The sequence below is a fragment of the Lactuca sativa genome, chromosome 9 (genome assembly GCF_002870075.4).
Source record: "Lactuca sativa cultivar Salinas chromosome 9, Lsat_Salinas_v11, whole genome shotgun sequence".
In the NCBI taxonomy this organism is placed as follows: domain Eukaryota; kingdom Viridiplantae; phylum Streptophyta; class Magnoliopsida; order Asterales; family Asteraceae; genus Lactuca; species Lactuca sativa.
In genome coordinates, this window is record NC_056631.2 from 109,031,435 (window position 1) to 109,049,555 (window position 18,121).

Below are 18,121 nucleotides of genomic sequence, written 5' to 3' on the forward strand. Positions count from 1 at the left end.
ACAATCTTAATCGCCATTTCCAAAACATCAAATGACAGACCCGTTTTACTATATTAAACTATAAACATTAACTGGTAGCCAACCTTGAACCTTAGTCTTTGAAATGACAACAAACTTCTACGTATCAGCATCACCTCATCCATTTCTCTAATCTATAGATAAAGAATCAAGTGTTATGCTTTTTTTTGTTTAAGGACCAAAATATAATACACTCAAGAAACATCATAAATCAAGCATCTTTCTCAAAATACAATTTCAAATAACATCAAGTCGATCAAAGGTAATAATATCAAAAGCGATAATGTTAGCATGCTAAAAGCAAAGCAACTATGCTTTATTTATTAGACATGACAATGATAAAAAATTACAAAAAATGATAATACGTAAACTCTTGGGAAATATTTAACTAAAAGTCATTAGAATGACAAAATCATGTAACTGAAATGGTTAAGGAAAATAGAATAATAATACACCATAAGGGCCTAGTTGGGAAGATACATTTTTAGCACATTTGTAGAAGGCTTTTAATCATCAATTAGCTAAACTGGCAAATTGAGATGCACTTTGGCTGGGGATTCTTATCCATCACCTTGTATGCATCCGCTACCTCATGTTTACAACTAAGCTTACAACTATACTAAAATCCATAAAATGCTTCATCAGGTTTGCTATATCAGATTCATACATAAGGTGCATTTTCTTGCAATTCAAGAATCATGAAAAATCATACATCACAAATGCATTAATGCATACCATGAACAATACATAGACCGAATCCTTATTGTGTCAAAACTAACACTAGATCAAACAAAAAAAAAAAAAACATTTCGATTGTACATGAAAAACATAGTAGTTCAATCACAACACAAAATACTTATACTGCTTTTGGTTATTTAAATACAAGAATTAGGCTTCAAGAAAAGCTTACTGAACAATGCTGAGGAATTGAATAATATGATTTCAAGTGATTCCAGCAAATCTATCACTTCCTTTTAACATCTCGACCATTATTTGATGATAGGTAGCTTCCCCTAAAATAAAAAAAAATGCATTGTAATACATACTTTTTACAATAGGAGAATTTACAAAAATAAAGTATTTAGAGTCGATATTTGAGTTTTAAAAAGAGGAACCACAATATGAAAAGAAGAAGAAGATCTGAGTTTTACCTTAGGGGACCGAAAACATGGTTAGGGCATAATGGTTGCCAAATCTGCAAAACAATACATAAAATCTTACGGTTATAGGCACCATGATAGCATGAATCTTGCTTTCCTATCTCTCACAAACTAAAGAAATCAAATTAAAATGAAAATTAAAATAAAAACTTAAAATGAGATTTTCCAAAAGAAACAAAGCCCACCTTTTGGATATAGGTCTCATACTTAGACTATGAGAAATAGCTATGGGTGCATGTGTACTTGAAAAGAGTGGTCCCATGGTATATGGTGTGACAAAGAAGCAGACAAATCCAAACCATTTACTCTTGGAACATATACGTCATTCTTCTTTAAAATACATCCTCCGCTATTACAACAAAACTCAAAATCAAAAACCGTCATCTCCATATGTACACTCTCTATTTCCTTTCATCCCCCTTTTTCGTTCAGCGCTAAAACACACACAAACATAGACCATCTAGGAAGTACGATGATGATAGAGATGGTGGGCAGCGTATTGTGGCGACTGGCTGTGAGGGTGCGGCTGATGGTGGGTATTTTTAGGGATCGTAGAGGTTTAGAGAGAGAAATATTTTCCGATGGATTTGGAGTCAACATACTCAATCTGGGATTAAGGAGGGCTAAGTCAAAAGCTTCTGAGATAGATAAAGTATCAATGTATTAAAAAATTGTACATACGATTTCATATTTTGTACAATTTGCCTATATTTTAAAATTCACACGTATATTTTAAATCAAAGCAATTGTATTTAAAAATTTAAAATTAATTTATTTATAATTGGTTGTACTTTAAGCTTAGCGATTTGAACGTTTTAAAAAATATTATCATTATATTGAACCTATTTTTAGAAGGAATAAGATTTCATTTATAATGTAGTATAGATAACTAGGTGTAAAACCCGTGGGACCCACGGTTGATTAATTTAAATAGAATTATAATTTTGATTATATAATAAAGGAAGATACCATAGTTAAGAAAAAATGATAAATACATAATAATAGTATATTTATTTTATTAAGATTGTCATTATTTAAAATTTATAAATTTTAAGCAATAATGAATTTTTAATTATAAAATTTTATTTAAAGTAATGTAATTAACATGAATAAAGCAAAAACAATAAAATATTATAAGTTAATTAACATTAATAAATCAAATACAATATATTAATATAATTAAATCAAGTTATATAATTTAATTAATTAATACTAAAAATAAATAAAAGATGATACAAAATAATTGATTATAAATTACCAAAAACTTCCTTATAAACAACATTGAAAGTTTTATTGGTTAGCTTACCATCCTTATTTAAAATTAACAATTTTAATCCCTCTCTACTTTGAACCCTAGATAAGGCAACATATAATTGCCCATGTGAAAAAACAGGATCTTTGAGGTACAAGCCAACCTTGGATAACGACTGTCCTTGACTCTTATTAATAGTCATACCAAAACATACAGCTAATGGAAACTATCTTCTTTTGAATTTGAATGAATTTTTTTTCTGATGGCGTTAAAGACATTCTTGGAATAAAAGTCCGATTTCCAATATTAGTTCCAGATAAGATACGTGCCTCGATAACACGTTTGCCCAATGATATCACTTGGAGTCTTGTTCCATTACATAAGCCATTTTTTTGATGAATATTTCTTAGTAACATAATCGGAACACCGATTTTTAAAACTAACTTATGATTTGGTAGACCCGAAACTTTGAGACCATTTAAAACATCAGGTGAGTATAAATCTGCATCAAAATGATCATGGACAAATTCAGATTAGCATATACTATCTGAACTTAAATATTCAACCTCATCACCTGGAAACTTCAATAGCAAACGATCATTTATTTCCTGAACCACTTCATTCTTTGGAGCTAGTATTGCTCTTTCTTGAAAATAACTTGTATTGTTGTAATTATCCAAAATCGAAGGATATACAAACTCAATTAATGAACCTATAGGATCATTTGAATCACTAATGAGAATATCATCCGGAATATCAATAACCGTTTCACCGTCATTCTGACCACCAAGTTTGCCTTCTCCTATATCCAATAGCCGTTCTGCAAAATCTCTTATTTTTTCTACAGCAGACTGATCCCTTCCAACCGTTAGCCTCATGTTTTTTGTTAACTTATGGATTTTGCAATGTTGCCATAAATATGAAGAACTTAAAGAAGCATTAACAATGTTTTGTCTGCTGCCACCCGGAATAACAGGCAAAATTTGTCTGAAATCTCCTCCAAAAACAATAACTTTCCCTCCAAATGGAATATTCGACTCGGTAGAATATTCAGACCTCAATACATCTAACTTCGATCTAAAGCTTCAAATGCATGCTTATAGACCATAGGTGCTTCATCCCAAATTATCAAAGATGTTTTTCTCAATAAGCTAGCGAGCTCACTACTTCGATTTATTTTACATACAAAATCCTCAGTAAGTTCAAATGGAATTATAAATCGAAAGTGGGCTGTTCTACCTCCGGGAAATAATAACGAAGCAATTCCACTTGAAGCAACATTTAAAACGATATGACCATCACATCTAATTGCTGTAGATATTGTCTTCCATAAAAAAGTTTTACCTGTTCCACCATAACCATAAACAAAGAAGACACCTCCTTTATTTTTTTTAACTGCACCCATGATATCAAGGAAAATGTCACGTTGCTCATTTGTTAATGCAAGAAACATACGGTCAAACTCAGTCTTTATAATGGAAATGTCATAATTTAGCTCCTCGGTGATAAGTCGATTGTTTGAAGAAGAAACAGAATCAACGTCCGGGTAAGACATGTTTTTATAATTTTTGAGAGTGTTGTTGTTACGAAGTAAAATCTGTTCTATCTCGTACAGAGTTAAGTTCATAAGCCGATCTTCACTAAGAGTTAAGCCTGGAGGACAAAATATTAAATTAATTACATATATTATTAACAATATTTACTTATAATTAAAATTTTATCAAATGCATGTTAGAAAATAAATAATTTAATTTTTAAATAAATAATAATAATAAAATTTTAATACCTGATAACTTTAATCTCTGTCGTTGATTATAAAGAATTCCATCTGCCAAATACTTCCATGTATTTTCCCAAACAACTTCTGGTTTAGACATACTGTTAGACATCAACAATGTGGCAAATACGAATCGTAGATAAAAACCAGATCCATAATGACTTGCTTCTTTAATTGCATCGATGTATTCTTTGTCATCATCCAAGAGCCCAAGAGCATAACAAGCATCTCTAAAAGACAAACATTCTTCACCATTTACTGTGCGAATCTCTTCAAATGATCTTGGACCTTTCACTTTATTTAAAAGAATCCTTAAGAAATAAGCTTCCTCTAGATTAGGTGAAACCGAATGAATTCTACCAATGCACTTTCCTACTTCCCTAGGCTTCCAAAACCTATCCTTACGATTCCATTTATAATGTAGTATAGATAATCAGGCTTTGACTTCATTAAGACTAAAGAATGTGGCCCATGCAAAGCATAATTGTACAGTCTACTATGGAATCAGAATACACTGCTACTTGAGAAACTGGAATCAAACATAATTTGATGAATGAGTTTATTGAAAAACTAATTTGATTCCTTCCATTCAATGATCACATAGAAAATTTTTGTGAGTTCAAGAGTATACTTTCTCAAGCTAAGAAACTCTATGTGATATTAGAACTTGTATCACTCTTACTCTCCAAGATATCTAACTATAATTAGAATAAAATTAATTATGGAGATGATCGTAATTGCAAAATCCATAAAATAAAATATAGTCAGACCCATTAATAAAGTCCTTCATGTACACTAAGCATAAGAGGTCACAATTTAGCTATAGGACTTTGTTATTCTAGAAATGAGATTTGATTTAGATTTAGTATTTGGATATTAGAACATTGTGGCAATAACTATTGTATTGTTTTGATATAGGGGTTATGCTCTTCAAATAAATATTTGTTATGTATTATACAAACATGTATAATCCATTAATAGTGAAATTATTCTAAAACATCATAGTTAGTCATAATTGTGGGAGAAATTACGAAGTAAGACTAATATGAATTGGATTGGTTGACTTTCATAAGATGAAAGTGGGCAATACGTTGTAACCAAGATTCATATGTATTTGTTTGGGAACAAGTATTAGACATGAACCACATTAAAATCACCTCATGGATCTCTATCATGAGTGATACTTGATAAAATGTACTATATTTTTATCCTTAATATATGAAATACATAGTCAAAATAAAGTGTATGGAATTCTATAATTTGATGTGGTTAAATGTTGTTCTATGCTATGAACTGTGGAAGAGCCGTATGTAGTCAAAACGAAAGTTGTTCCACTTATGTGTTGAGAGCTACACATCTAACGCGTGTTACCTAAAGTTGAACACCAAATGATATTGCTTGCAATCTAAATGTTAAAAGTGCTATCGCGCATGATTTAAGCAAGTAATAAACTTACTGCTTGGTTATAGTAAATGATTGTAACACCCGCAAATTCGGGCTAGTTAATTTAGAGATAATAAGCGTTAAAAATGAATTTTTGATAGAATATTATTTAGAATAAATCATCTTAAATAAGTTATAATATATGTCACAAGGGTTCTATACATATAAAGAATGCTGAAATCCGAGTTATAACGAAGAAGTTATGACCTGTCGAAGTTTTATGGTAAAATCAACACGACACCGGGAATCATAAAAAGTGAGTTTAGGATAAGATACTTTTTAGCCTTAGTGATCTAAAAGATAGTCGTAGTATACGTTAAACCAAGAGCACACATAAAAAGAACGTCCATATCTGACTTCGTATGAGGAAGTTATGATTTTTCTAAGATTTAGCATAGGAGTGCACAACCCAGAAATCGAATTTTAGATAGATCGATTTTTAGCTGATACAACCTAAATAAGAATTGAATATATCATTAATAGGAGCTCAACGATATAATGACATTCGAAAATGGACTTCGGATGACAAAGTTATGAATTTTTAATTGATTTTAACTGTCTAAGGCTGTTAAAATATATATTTAAAAATAAACTCAAAATTATCCGATGGAGTCTAAACAAAAGTTGTAGATCCTATCAGTACCTATGTGTGGATATAAAGAATGTCAAAAATGGAGGTCGTAAGAAAAAGTTATGAAATTTAGAAGATAATTAGTTTTTGGAGTAATCTGCGAGTGACACATGGCACGATCTGAGCCATTGCTTCTTCCCCACGCCTTGCCACTAGATGGTGACACTTGGCACCTCAACACGATGTGTTGGGGATCAGAACACGCCATGTTGGCCATTTCTAGGCTATAAATAGAGGTGTAATTCACCCCATTTCTTCACACCTTTCCCATTCTTTCTCTCTCAATACTCCCAAACTCTCTTTCCCATTCCCTATTACTTTCTAAGTGCTAGAGGCGAGTCCCGGAGCGCCAGAAGGCTCCGAGAAGAAGATCTTTCAGCTCGGAAGTGCTGCCCCCATAGAGTCCGATTCCTAGCCAAACCTCCTAGTAAGTGAGTTATTCTTACCCTATTTTAAGTATAACTTATGTTTAAATAAACCTATAAAATATATATATGTATCATAAAATATATTATAAAAAGTGTTATTATAATATCTTTTAACTGATCGTGGTATGTGGAATTTGGTTTGTAGGGCCGCATAGATTTGTTGGATTTTAGAAGTGTGATAATGCCAAAATGGTCATTTCCTTCGGTGTTTCATGTCTGGCCCTGTCTATACATAGTGGTTGAAAAGTATTGTTTATCACTTATAAAACAATATTTCTCATAAATAGTCGCAATACATATTATAGTAAAATATAGCGGTGATGATACTAGGTTTCGTCGAACGAAAATAGAATTGTTAGAAGCTAAGCGCTGCCCGAGTTTGGAATCATCACTTTAACAAGTGAGTGCATAGTTACTTTTATCTTACATATGGATATGAAGTATTTAATATAAATTACATGCTATGTGTGCATATTATCTATGTTCTGATATCTATGTTGGATGAATAACATATACATGTTTTATTCGATTTAAACTGTATATGTATTTTATACCTATAATTATGATGGGTAAAGATGGGTAGATTAAAGATGAGATGATAGTTGAAAGTTGAGATGAATGATGAGAGATGAAAGATGATATAGATATGACAGGTCAAAGATGATGAGAAGCGATAAACCAAGTGATGGCCCAATCATCTAGCATAATATAGATGACAACCACAGACTATTCTAGCCAATCCATTGGAACATTAGTAGGCTCACAACCTATAGGTGTTGTGAACGATGTGTTCACTAGATGTACTCTAAAAACCCATTGACATGTATTGTGGGTAGACTCCCTAAAATAATACCGTCAATAAAAGAGATAAACCCTGACAACTATGGATTTAGTGCCTTACAAATGAACGTTGGTAGCTATGGATTTAGTTCCTTAGAAATAAACGTTGGCAACTATGGATTTAGTGCCTCACAAACAAACATTGGCAGATATGGACTTAGTGCCTGTTAAATAAACCCTGGCAGCGATGGACTTCGTGCCTATTCCTTAGGACAATCCTTAGGAATAATACTGAGGAATAGATGATTCTTAGGGAAGATACTTATGAATAAGGAAGATAACCGGGATGGGTAATCGTGTTAATTGTTTGATGATGAAACATAATAATTATATTATTGTGGGTTGAAAACCCTATGTACTCACCAGGTTTCCTAACTTGACCCACTTAGTTTATTTGTGTCACATGTATCGGTACGAAGCTACGTTACACTGAGAGATTAAAGGAGATGTAAATCGTTAGTGTAAATAAGGTTTGTTCATGCTTATGTTTATGTATTGACAATGACATCCGAAAGTTTTAATATAAATAAAATACATTTCTTTGGAAATGCTTTGATAATATATTTATCATGTTTTCTGGGAACAAGTTCCGCAATATTATTCTTAAAAATGAATATTCTGATTTTCAAATAAGTATAAATAAAAATTTTAAAATAACCGTGAATTTGGGGATGTCACAGTTGGTATCAGAGCATTAGTTTAAGTGAACTAGGAAGAAGGATTTATTTCTAGACTTAAACTTAGAATGCTAAGTGATGATCGTGAGGAGTGTGTCCACTATATTAGGTAGTACACCTGAATAGACACAAGCACTAGCTTATTTTAGAAAAGATGCCTAAATTGCTTTTATGCGCTAAATGAATTATGTTATAGCTATAAAGATGCCTTATATGCTATTATTTGATCGAATCTATAGTCTATTGCCGACCGGATCTGAAAACTTTATGTGTTCAAATTTCTAAATGTTTAATTACGGTATTAGAACTGTCATGTAACTTTTCGGAGTGATAAGGAGATTTATACGTCTATCGTAAATAAAGCTTTCCCTATCTTAATTCTCGTCACAGCACTCTGAATATCTGATTTGGTGTATAGATCGATATGGTGAATGTTGGGTTTTGTGTACTCTAACATCCCTATGGTGCACATACAACCCTAATGCTTTGGATCTAAGTTTTGTCTAATTATACATGCAACATTGGGTTCCAAAGCAAGAAGCCTAAACTAGCATACAAAATTTGACATATGAATCATAACACAAGTTAGAAGAATACCTCTTGATGCAACTAGTAGGACTTTGTCCTTAAGTAAGCTTAGCACCCCAAGTGTTGTGCCTCAAACAAGTCACAAACACCAATAAACAACTAGATGAATATGAGAGAGGTTTAGGAGACTAGAAATCAGATTCTCTTCTTGAAATGCAAGGTGGCAGTCAACCGATTTCAGTGCATAGGGTTACATATTTATAGTGTAGAATTTCAAGAGTCATGTGTAACCCTAATCTTACAATTAAGCTTATGATCCATGCAATTGATTTGGATTATCACTTCATGGATTAACCCATAAGCATAGCCCATCACAAATCAATCATGGATCGTTAGCCCAATCCATATGTTTTACTTGATTTACATAATCTGTTCCTATTAATTCAGTTAGTCTCTTTTGATCACTAAATTAATTCCAAATTAATTCTTGATCAGTACTAATTAAATAATATGATTTCTTAATTAATGTATTTTACTTATAATATATTAATAAATCACTAATAACCTCTTACTCAAATATCCATCTATCAAATTGTTCTGGTGAAGGCAATACGAAATGGACCATGTTATTATCAGGTCAAGTACATACCAATTATGGGCTTAGACACCTAATCTAACAGTGAGAACTCGAAGCGGACTTGGAAACGGTAACCATCAACCTGAGCCACAAGTGATTAAGCGTGCACCAGAATTAACAGCTGCACCTGATCCAATCACAATGGGAGAAGTACAAGCGATGATGCATATGATGTTGGATCGTCAAATAGAAGAGACAAGGCATTTACTTCAACAAAATAAGGACGGACCTACTGTGCCAATAGGCCAGGCACATACTCTTGAGGAAGCTATCTAGAAATGATCAAAGGCAAAACCACCAAAAGGTTGAAGTTGGCAAGAAAAGGAAGATTGATGTATCCTCAAGATCTGATAAGAAAGGAAGATTCATGAAGCCCAACTGAGATGACCAAAAGTATTGAGGTGGTGGTGGAACCAAGTGGTGTGAGAAGTGCAAGAAGAAGCACCTCGGGAGATGTGATGGGGAAGTGACTGGCTCTAATTGTGGTGGGACCGACCACTATTCCAGAGATTGTACATTTGACAACAAGAAGTGTTATGAATGTGGAAATGATGGGCATATTTCTAAGAACTTCCCAACGAAAAACGAAGCTACAAAAGAAAACGAGCCTCCGAAGCCAAAGTCAAGAGCATCTCAGATGATCCTTGAATAAGCAGGTGACACTACAAGGGATCAGAGGTGAGGATCTATATATCCAAAGATCGGGATATAAAGCAGTCATATAGATAGTATCATATGGTATAACCTATTATAAAAGGTCTAGTGTAGGGTGAACTTGAATTACCAACAATACCCAATACTTCTTACAAGATCGAAAGCATAAAGGTATGAAATTTCAGTTTATATCAGAGTTAAATCCCAACATAGAATCAATCTGATACTTGTTACTTATTACCAGTTTACAAGAACAATTACGAATTCTATTAACTAATTAACTAGATTGATTAAACCCTAACTAAGTGATCAGACTAACAAGAATTAAAAATCAAACATTCATTAAGCTTAAACTAAAGCAACTAGATAAAAGCACATCATGAAAAACAAATTTGATAACTGATCACATTAAAAATACTAATCTTTTCCAGAACAGAAAACTAGGGTTTTAGTCAGACATGGCTAAAATCTGATAAAAACTAGTAAAAAGAAACATTAAACTACTAGATCTTACTAAACTAAATGTAGGACACGATCCACAGTCTTCAGATCTTCAGAAATATCTTAAATTAGAGAGAAATTGCCTCAAAAATTGTTTTTTCGTCATTTAGAGATTCAGGAATTGATTGGGCTTCGAACTGATCAAAGGGTTGTATTTATATGCATGCAGGTAACTTCTGGAGCAAGATAAAGAAAAATTTGATCGCAAATACCTAAAATTTGATCACATTTTTTTTAAAATTTTCCTAATTTGATGTTTAATTAAGTATGATGCTATTTTTGACCTTTTTTGAACCTTGACACAAAAAAGCTATCATTTCTATGATCAGATTTTTTCCCATATGATCGCATTTTTCATATCTTTTTCCCAGATGATACTTTTTGACCTTGTAAATCCTCGATCAGTTTGTGCGATTGCAAAAGTCTAAAAATGTGATTGCATTTTTGGCTTTTCGACACGTTTTGTTCATGATTATTCTGATTTAAAAATTCCAAGTCATTCGCCATCATCCCTCTTCAGTTCCAACTACATTTAAGCTCCAAATATGCATCCAGTTGCTCCCAAATTACTTCTATATTTAAATTATCTAAAATCAAAATAAATATGCTAGTAGTACGAGAATTCTGACGATAAACATGAGCTGAACATTATTTAAACTAATCACATGAAAATATGTAAAATATGATGCTAAATGCTAATAAACACTACCTAAAAGAGGCGTAAAATGAAATCTATCAAATCTCCGCACACTTTAACCTTACTTGACCTCGCGTCATAAAAAGATTTAACATTATAAACAAATGGAAATATATAGATGACCTAAAAAGAACTTAGAACAAAAACCAAAATAACTTGAGACTAAAGACACTTCACTCTTTTTTTTCCACATGACCAAATTTTACACTGATGAAGCTGATAGGTTTTACATGTATTAATGCGGATAAATCCTTAACACTTAAGGGTACAAGCAACGTAAAGATTTAAGTCATAACACTATTGATGTAACATTCTATCGAACAACACAAACCCTAGGAACACACTATATAGTTATATAAATCAATATAAAGGTTAAGGTTTACATACCTTATTGATTGTTGTAGTTACCAAAAAAGAATCCTTTCTTCAGTAACTTGGAAGCTAGCACCACAAGTATCGTGCCACTGATGGTTCACATCGAACACTAGCAACAAGAAGCTTTTGAGAGAGGAGAGAGGATCAATTTTCAGATATGGCTCTTAGAAAAGAAGTAGTCGAAAAGTGTAGGTCAATGGTGCCTTTATAATGAACCTTGGAGACCTAAATAACCATAATTCGAATTATGTAATACTAATTCAAATTCGTAATTATCCAGCTTCCTATTTATCTGCAAGGAATATTCCAGATACCCTGGAATATCCTAGAAATCGTCTACCTCCTTCCAAGGAAGGCTCTGGACATTTTCTTGTTCAACTATTGAACAATTGCACTTTAACCCTTGCACTTTTGATTAATACAATTAATCCCAAAATTAATTCTAATTAATTTATGATTAATTATCAATTAAATATTACTATTTCTAATTAGTCTATTATTTTCATATCATATTAATAAATTCATTTATTGATATTTATTAATCATATAATAAATCAATAAATCAGTCTGTCATCGTCTCTCTCTCTCTCTCTCACTCTCACCCACTCACTCACTGACTCACTCACACACACACACACACACACACACACACTCTCTCTCTCTCTCTCTCCCTCTCTCTCTCTCTCTCTCTCTCTCTCTTTTTCTCTCTTTATCTCTCTCTAAAAGTTAAACTGTTCAATTACTAGGTTTGAGGGCAACCTAAAAGGACCTTGCTAATAGTTAAAGATTATACCAGTTCAGTTATTGGCTGGGACACCTAATCCAATAGCCTCTATAACTGAAATTACCAGTATAAATTCTAAAATAAACAGCAAAGAGTGCTTCCATAGCAGCTGCCAAACTCTAAACTAAACAGAAATTTGTGCCAAGATAAGTGATCAAATATTCCTCCATTCTTCTAGATATCGTACATATATGAGATGTGGATTAGAATTAATCTCATTGTCCATGTTTTGTTTCCCCGATTTCCCGATTTGTGATGATGATATAAGACTTCTAATTGAACATATCAATTCAGTCATGGATGGACCCAACACTATAATTCAACACCAAATCATCAATAGGCCCAAAGATATCGCTTTTCCCCTTAGGGTAAAAGGAAAGAATAAACTTTGACTTATATGCTTGTGCGCTGTACTCATCAAATCATACATGACACTATATTTTATAATATCATGTTACTAATGTGTTTATGCAACACCAATACACAACCAACTTTCAAATTACAACTCATATATCTCCGTTTCAAGAATATAAGATATTATCGTCTCAAAATTACTCGTGATATAATCCATGAAGTAATTCTCTGAGCGTGGGTTTATCCAATACTTAAATCTCCATTTCTAAGTACTCATGAATGTTATAGCAATACAATTGTTATTTCTAACTCCATTATACATTCTACAACCCATATCATGACATTATTGATTCACTACTTACTTCCTAAAGTATGAGAAACTGTGGAATTTTAATAATTAAACTATTCAGGAAGTAAAACATGCTATGTCTAACAATTGCACATTAACCCTTACACTTTTGATTAATACAAGTAATCACCAAAAGTCAATTAGATTTATTTGTTTACAAGTTTTAAACTAATCATGTAACTACTAAAACTAATTTCATCTCTCAACTTAATGCTCCTAGCATGTTGTCTATGCTTAATCCTACTCAGAGCCTTTGTGAGAGGATCTGCAGGATTCTCTTTTGACGATACACTTTTCACTATGAGATGACCTTCTTTAACTCTATGGCTAATATAATGGTACTTTCTGTCAATATGTATTGATTTTGCCATGATCTCTCGGTTCTTTGGTCAAAGCAACCGCTCATTCGTTATGATAGAAAACTTTCATTGGTTCCTGAATGGTTGGGACAACTCCAAAATCTCCAATGAAGTTCTTCAACCATGCTGCCTCCTTTAATGCTTCACTTGTAGCAATGTACTCTAATTCCCAGGTAGAATTATCCAATGTGTCTTGCTTGGAACTTTTCCAAGTAACCGCTCCTGCATTTATTGCAAATACCCAACCATATTGAGAACGAAAGTTGTATCTATCTGTTAGAAAGTTAGCATCACTATGCCTAGTTACTCTCAACGTATCACTACAACCAATGACTAGAATAATATCCTATGTCCTTCATAGATACTTGAGAATGTTCTTTACTAGGGATGAGCAAGTGGACTTGGGAACCGGCTGGAACTAGTACCGGAACCGGAACCGATACTAGAACCGAAACCAGATAGAACCCATTGGGCTGGGACCAGGACAATATTCTTGTGGATTTTTGGACCCGTGAACTGGTAGAATCGGCAAAAATCAGAACCGTATATTGCTATTTCTCAAGGACCGGTTCCAACATCAAACACATGGCAAGAACCAGTTGGAAACGGTACCGACTCTGGTTCGGTTCGTATTTTCCACCAGGTTCGGTTCCCGGGTCGGTTCCGATGCTCATACCTATTTTTTACTGCCGTTCAATGACCTCTACTAGGATTTCACGGATAGCAACTGGCCATGCTTAAAGAAAATGACACATCAAAGCGAGTACATGTCAAAGCGTACATGATCGATCCTGGAACCAAAGCATAAGGAACTTGATGATGGGTTTTGAGCATTCTAACACTCCTATGGTGTACAGGCAACCCTAGAAACCTTGGATCTATATTTTCTCTATTATACATGCAAACTTTCTTTTTCCAAGGCTTTCATCCTATCTAACATATTATGGGGTATATGTATTACAAAACTTAGTAGAATGACATACCTTTCTTGTAGCTTGGATTCCTTAAGACCTTGTGAGCCTAGGACCCCAACTGTGATGCCTCAAATTCTTCACACAGCACCACCAACAAAATGGAATAACTTGAGAGAAGAATATTAAGCACCAAAATTGTCTAGCCCTCACTAGAATCACTTAGGTGCCGATTTGCTAACACGAGGCTTCTTTATATAGTGTGCATATTAGGGTTACACCATGTAACTCATGAATTTTGACATTCCTCATGATCCATGGGTTTTAACCTCCATGGAGTATCCATTTGTAACCACATGGGTTTAGCCCATCATGAAGAACTATGGATCATAATCCCACTATATAAGAATGAATGATTTACCAAATCAATCCCCATTTAGTTAATTAGTCTCTTTTAATCACAAAATTAATTCCAAACTAATTATTGATCAATACTAATTAAATAATTCATATTAATATATTAGAACTGGTAATATATTAATAAGCCATAAATATTCTCTTCTCACAAAAGTCTATCCAAATTGTTCCGATGCCATGCAACCCAAATGGACCATGCCAAATCGAGTCAAGTACATACCAAATATAGTTATGGACTTAGACACCTTATCCAATAGTCTCCCACTTGGATAAGTCTAATAACTATAGCTGCAAGTACGACTTCAGGATCCGACCAACAATCGCAACTCTTTCAAAGTCTTGAAGAACTAAGATGATGCGCCATTTTAGATAAGTGACCATATAATCCTCTTTTCAAGATATCAGCCGGAAGAATACACGGAACAACGTCGTATTTATTGTCCAGTAGTTTGTTTCCCGATTTTCCAATTTGTTTGACATAGAACTTAATCAAACACATGAATTGAGTTTTGACCGGGCCCGACACATAGGTCAAAACAAAATCATCGAGGGGCCCAATATATCGCTTTTAATCCTCCAAGGACTAAAATGAACAGATAAACTTCGACTCATATGCTTGTACTAACTAATCATCAAATTATACACAACAACACGTTTATAACATCAAGTTACTAATGCGTTTTCATACTATCAATGCACAACCAACTCACAGTCAACAATTCATATATCTTGGCTTGAAGACTTATATGATATTACCGTCTCACGATCACTCGAGATAAATTCCATGAAGTAATACAAGTGAGAATGGGTTAATTCCAATACTCAGCACTTATGAGCACTCATGAATGTTGCAGCAACAATTGCTATGTCTAATACAATTCAGACAAATCTACAAACCCAATTCATGACAGTCTTATTTCAATACCTACTTCCACAGTATGATCGACTGTGGATAGCTTTGAATAACATGATATACCATAACATAATTATTCTGGATGTCAAAACATGCAAAATGAAACAATAGTAAATGATTGACACAAGACAGTACTATACTAGTAAATAAAACACCTTTTATTTAAACATCAAATGTCAATTACATTTCAACTATTACAAGTTTTGGAAGCTATCTAATTACTAAAACTAATATCATCCTTTAGCCCAATGTGCCTTGCATGCTGTAAATGCTTAACCCTACACAGTCCCTTCGTGAGGGGATCTGTTGGGTTCTCATCCGATGATACCCTCTTTGCCACGAGGAGTCCTTCTTCGATTTGATGTCTAATGAAGTGGTATTTTCTGTCGATATGCCTGGATCTACCGTGATCCCTTGGTTCCTTGGCTAAGGCAAATGCACTCTCGTTATCGCAGGAAATTTTCATAGGCTCCTTTATAGTTGGTACAACTCCAAGGTCTCCAATGACGTTCTTCAGCCATATTGCTTCCTTCGCCACCTCGCTTGATGCTATATACTCTGATTCTCAATTTGAATCAGCTACTGTCTCCTGCTTGAAACTTTTCCAAGTAATTGCTCCTCCATTTAGGGTAAAGACCCAGCCCGACTGAGAGCTGAAATTATCCCTGTCAATCTGAAAGCTGGCGTCACTATACCCCACTACTCTCAAGTCATCACTCCCACCAAGGGTAAGAACCCAGTCCTTAGTCCTTCGTAGGTACTTGAGAATGTTCTTTACCGCAGTCCAATGAGCCTTGCCAGGATTCCCTTGATATATGCTGACCATGCTCAAAGAAGAGGTCACATCTGGGCCAATGCAAGTCATAACATACATGATCGAGCCTACAGTGGAAGCATACAGCACTCGACTCATCTTAGCTATCTCAGCCTCTGTACCCGGGCTCTGAGTCTTACTCAGTTTAGCGTTACTCTGGATCGGTAAGTCACCTTTCTTGGAATCCGACATGCTGAGCCTATTCAACACCTTATCCAAGTAGGTACTTTGACTAAGTCCAATTAGTCTCTTACTCCTGTCTCTCAATATCCTTATCCCAAGAATATAGGCAGCTTCTCCAAGGTCCTTCGTAGGGAAACACTTCCCAAGACAGGACTTAACCTCTTGCAATGTTGGGATATCATTTACTATGAGTAGTATGTCATCCACATACAATACCCAAAAACTAACTATACTCCCACTAGCCTTAACATATACACAGGACTCATCCTCGCTCCTCGAAAAGCCAAACTCTTTGACTTTCTCATTGAAACAAAGATTCCATCAGCGAGATGCTTGTTTCAATTCATAGATGGATTTCTCAAGCTTACATACTCTTTTAGGGTACTATGCATCGACAAAACCCTTTGGCCGACTCATGTAAACATCCTCAGCCAACTTTCCATTAAGGAAAGCAGTTTTAACATCCATTTTCCATATTTCATAATCATGAAATGCCGCAATGGCCAACATAACCCTCATAGACTTAATATTCTCTACTAGTGAGAAGGTCACATCATAGTCAAATCTCGAAGTTTGAGTAAATCCCTTTGCAACCAATCAGACTTTATAAGTATGTACATTCCCATCCATGTCTGTCTTCTTCTTGAAGATCAATTTGCACCCGACTGTCTTACGACCCGGTACATTGTCAACCAAGTTCCAAACTTGATTGTCATACATGGATTGAATCTCCCTGTCCATAGCCACTTTCCATTTGGCAGATTCAGAGCCTGCCATGGCTTCCTTGAAATTGTTATGTTCATCCAAATTTATTAGTGTACTATCACTGATAAACGCATCACCTTCTTCAATCATGAGCTCCTTCAGAGCTTCCCAGCCCATAGCATTAGCCACTACTAGAGCTAGTGACTTGAATGGCTATTCCACCACGTCAGGGCTCTGTCTGCGAAGGTGCAGCCAAAAAATTTAACCTTGCTCCCTTCCGAACAGGAGCAGATCTCAAAGATCGACTTCATCTTCTCGAACCATTGTGAGAGGGAAATGATTCCACCAGTCCCGTTAAAGGACCTGGGCTTACAGTTGGTGAAGTCCTTATACAAACACTCCCTAATGCGCACAGGAGCATTACCTTGAATAGATTGCACAACAACATCACTCCCCCTGGTACCACTAGCGCTGAATTGAGCTAAGGCTGCCGTAACAGCCACAAATACATCAGCTTGAAGAGCTGCAGGATCGTTTTCTGGAGGAGGCGGTTGATTTGGAGTTATCAGAGGATTACGCCTTGTCACTCTTTGTGGAAGCATCGATCAACTGAAAGTTTACAAATACGACGATGATAGTAAGATTTTAATTGTGAGTATAATAAGAGTGGTCCATGGGCTAAATCGCCATAGCCCAACAAAATAGATGAGAGTA

General features: G+C 34.4%; 1 protein-coding gene across 1 annotated transcript; it reads right to left on the reverse strand.

The window, feature by feature from the left end:
* Positions 1-960: 960 nt before the first annotated feature.
* Positions 961-17,584, reverse strand: LOC128129080 (uncharacterized). Its single transcript, XM_052767774.1, has 6 exons — positions 17,421-17,584; positions 4,217-4,602; positions 3,617-4,083; positions 2,975-3,500; positions 2,645-2,932; positions 961-1,031 (listed from the first exon to the last, which is right to left on the reverse strand). Exons 1-6 carry the CDS (start codon positions 17,582-17,584, stop codon positions 961-963), a joined length of 1,902 nt encoding a protein of 633 aa, XP_052623734.1.
* Between the last annotated feature and the right edge of the window lie 537 nt (positions 17,585-18,121).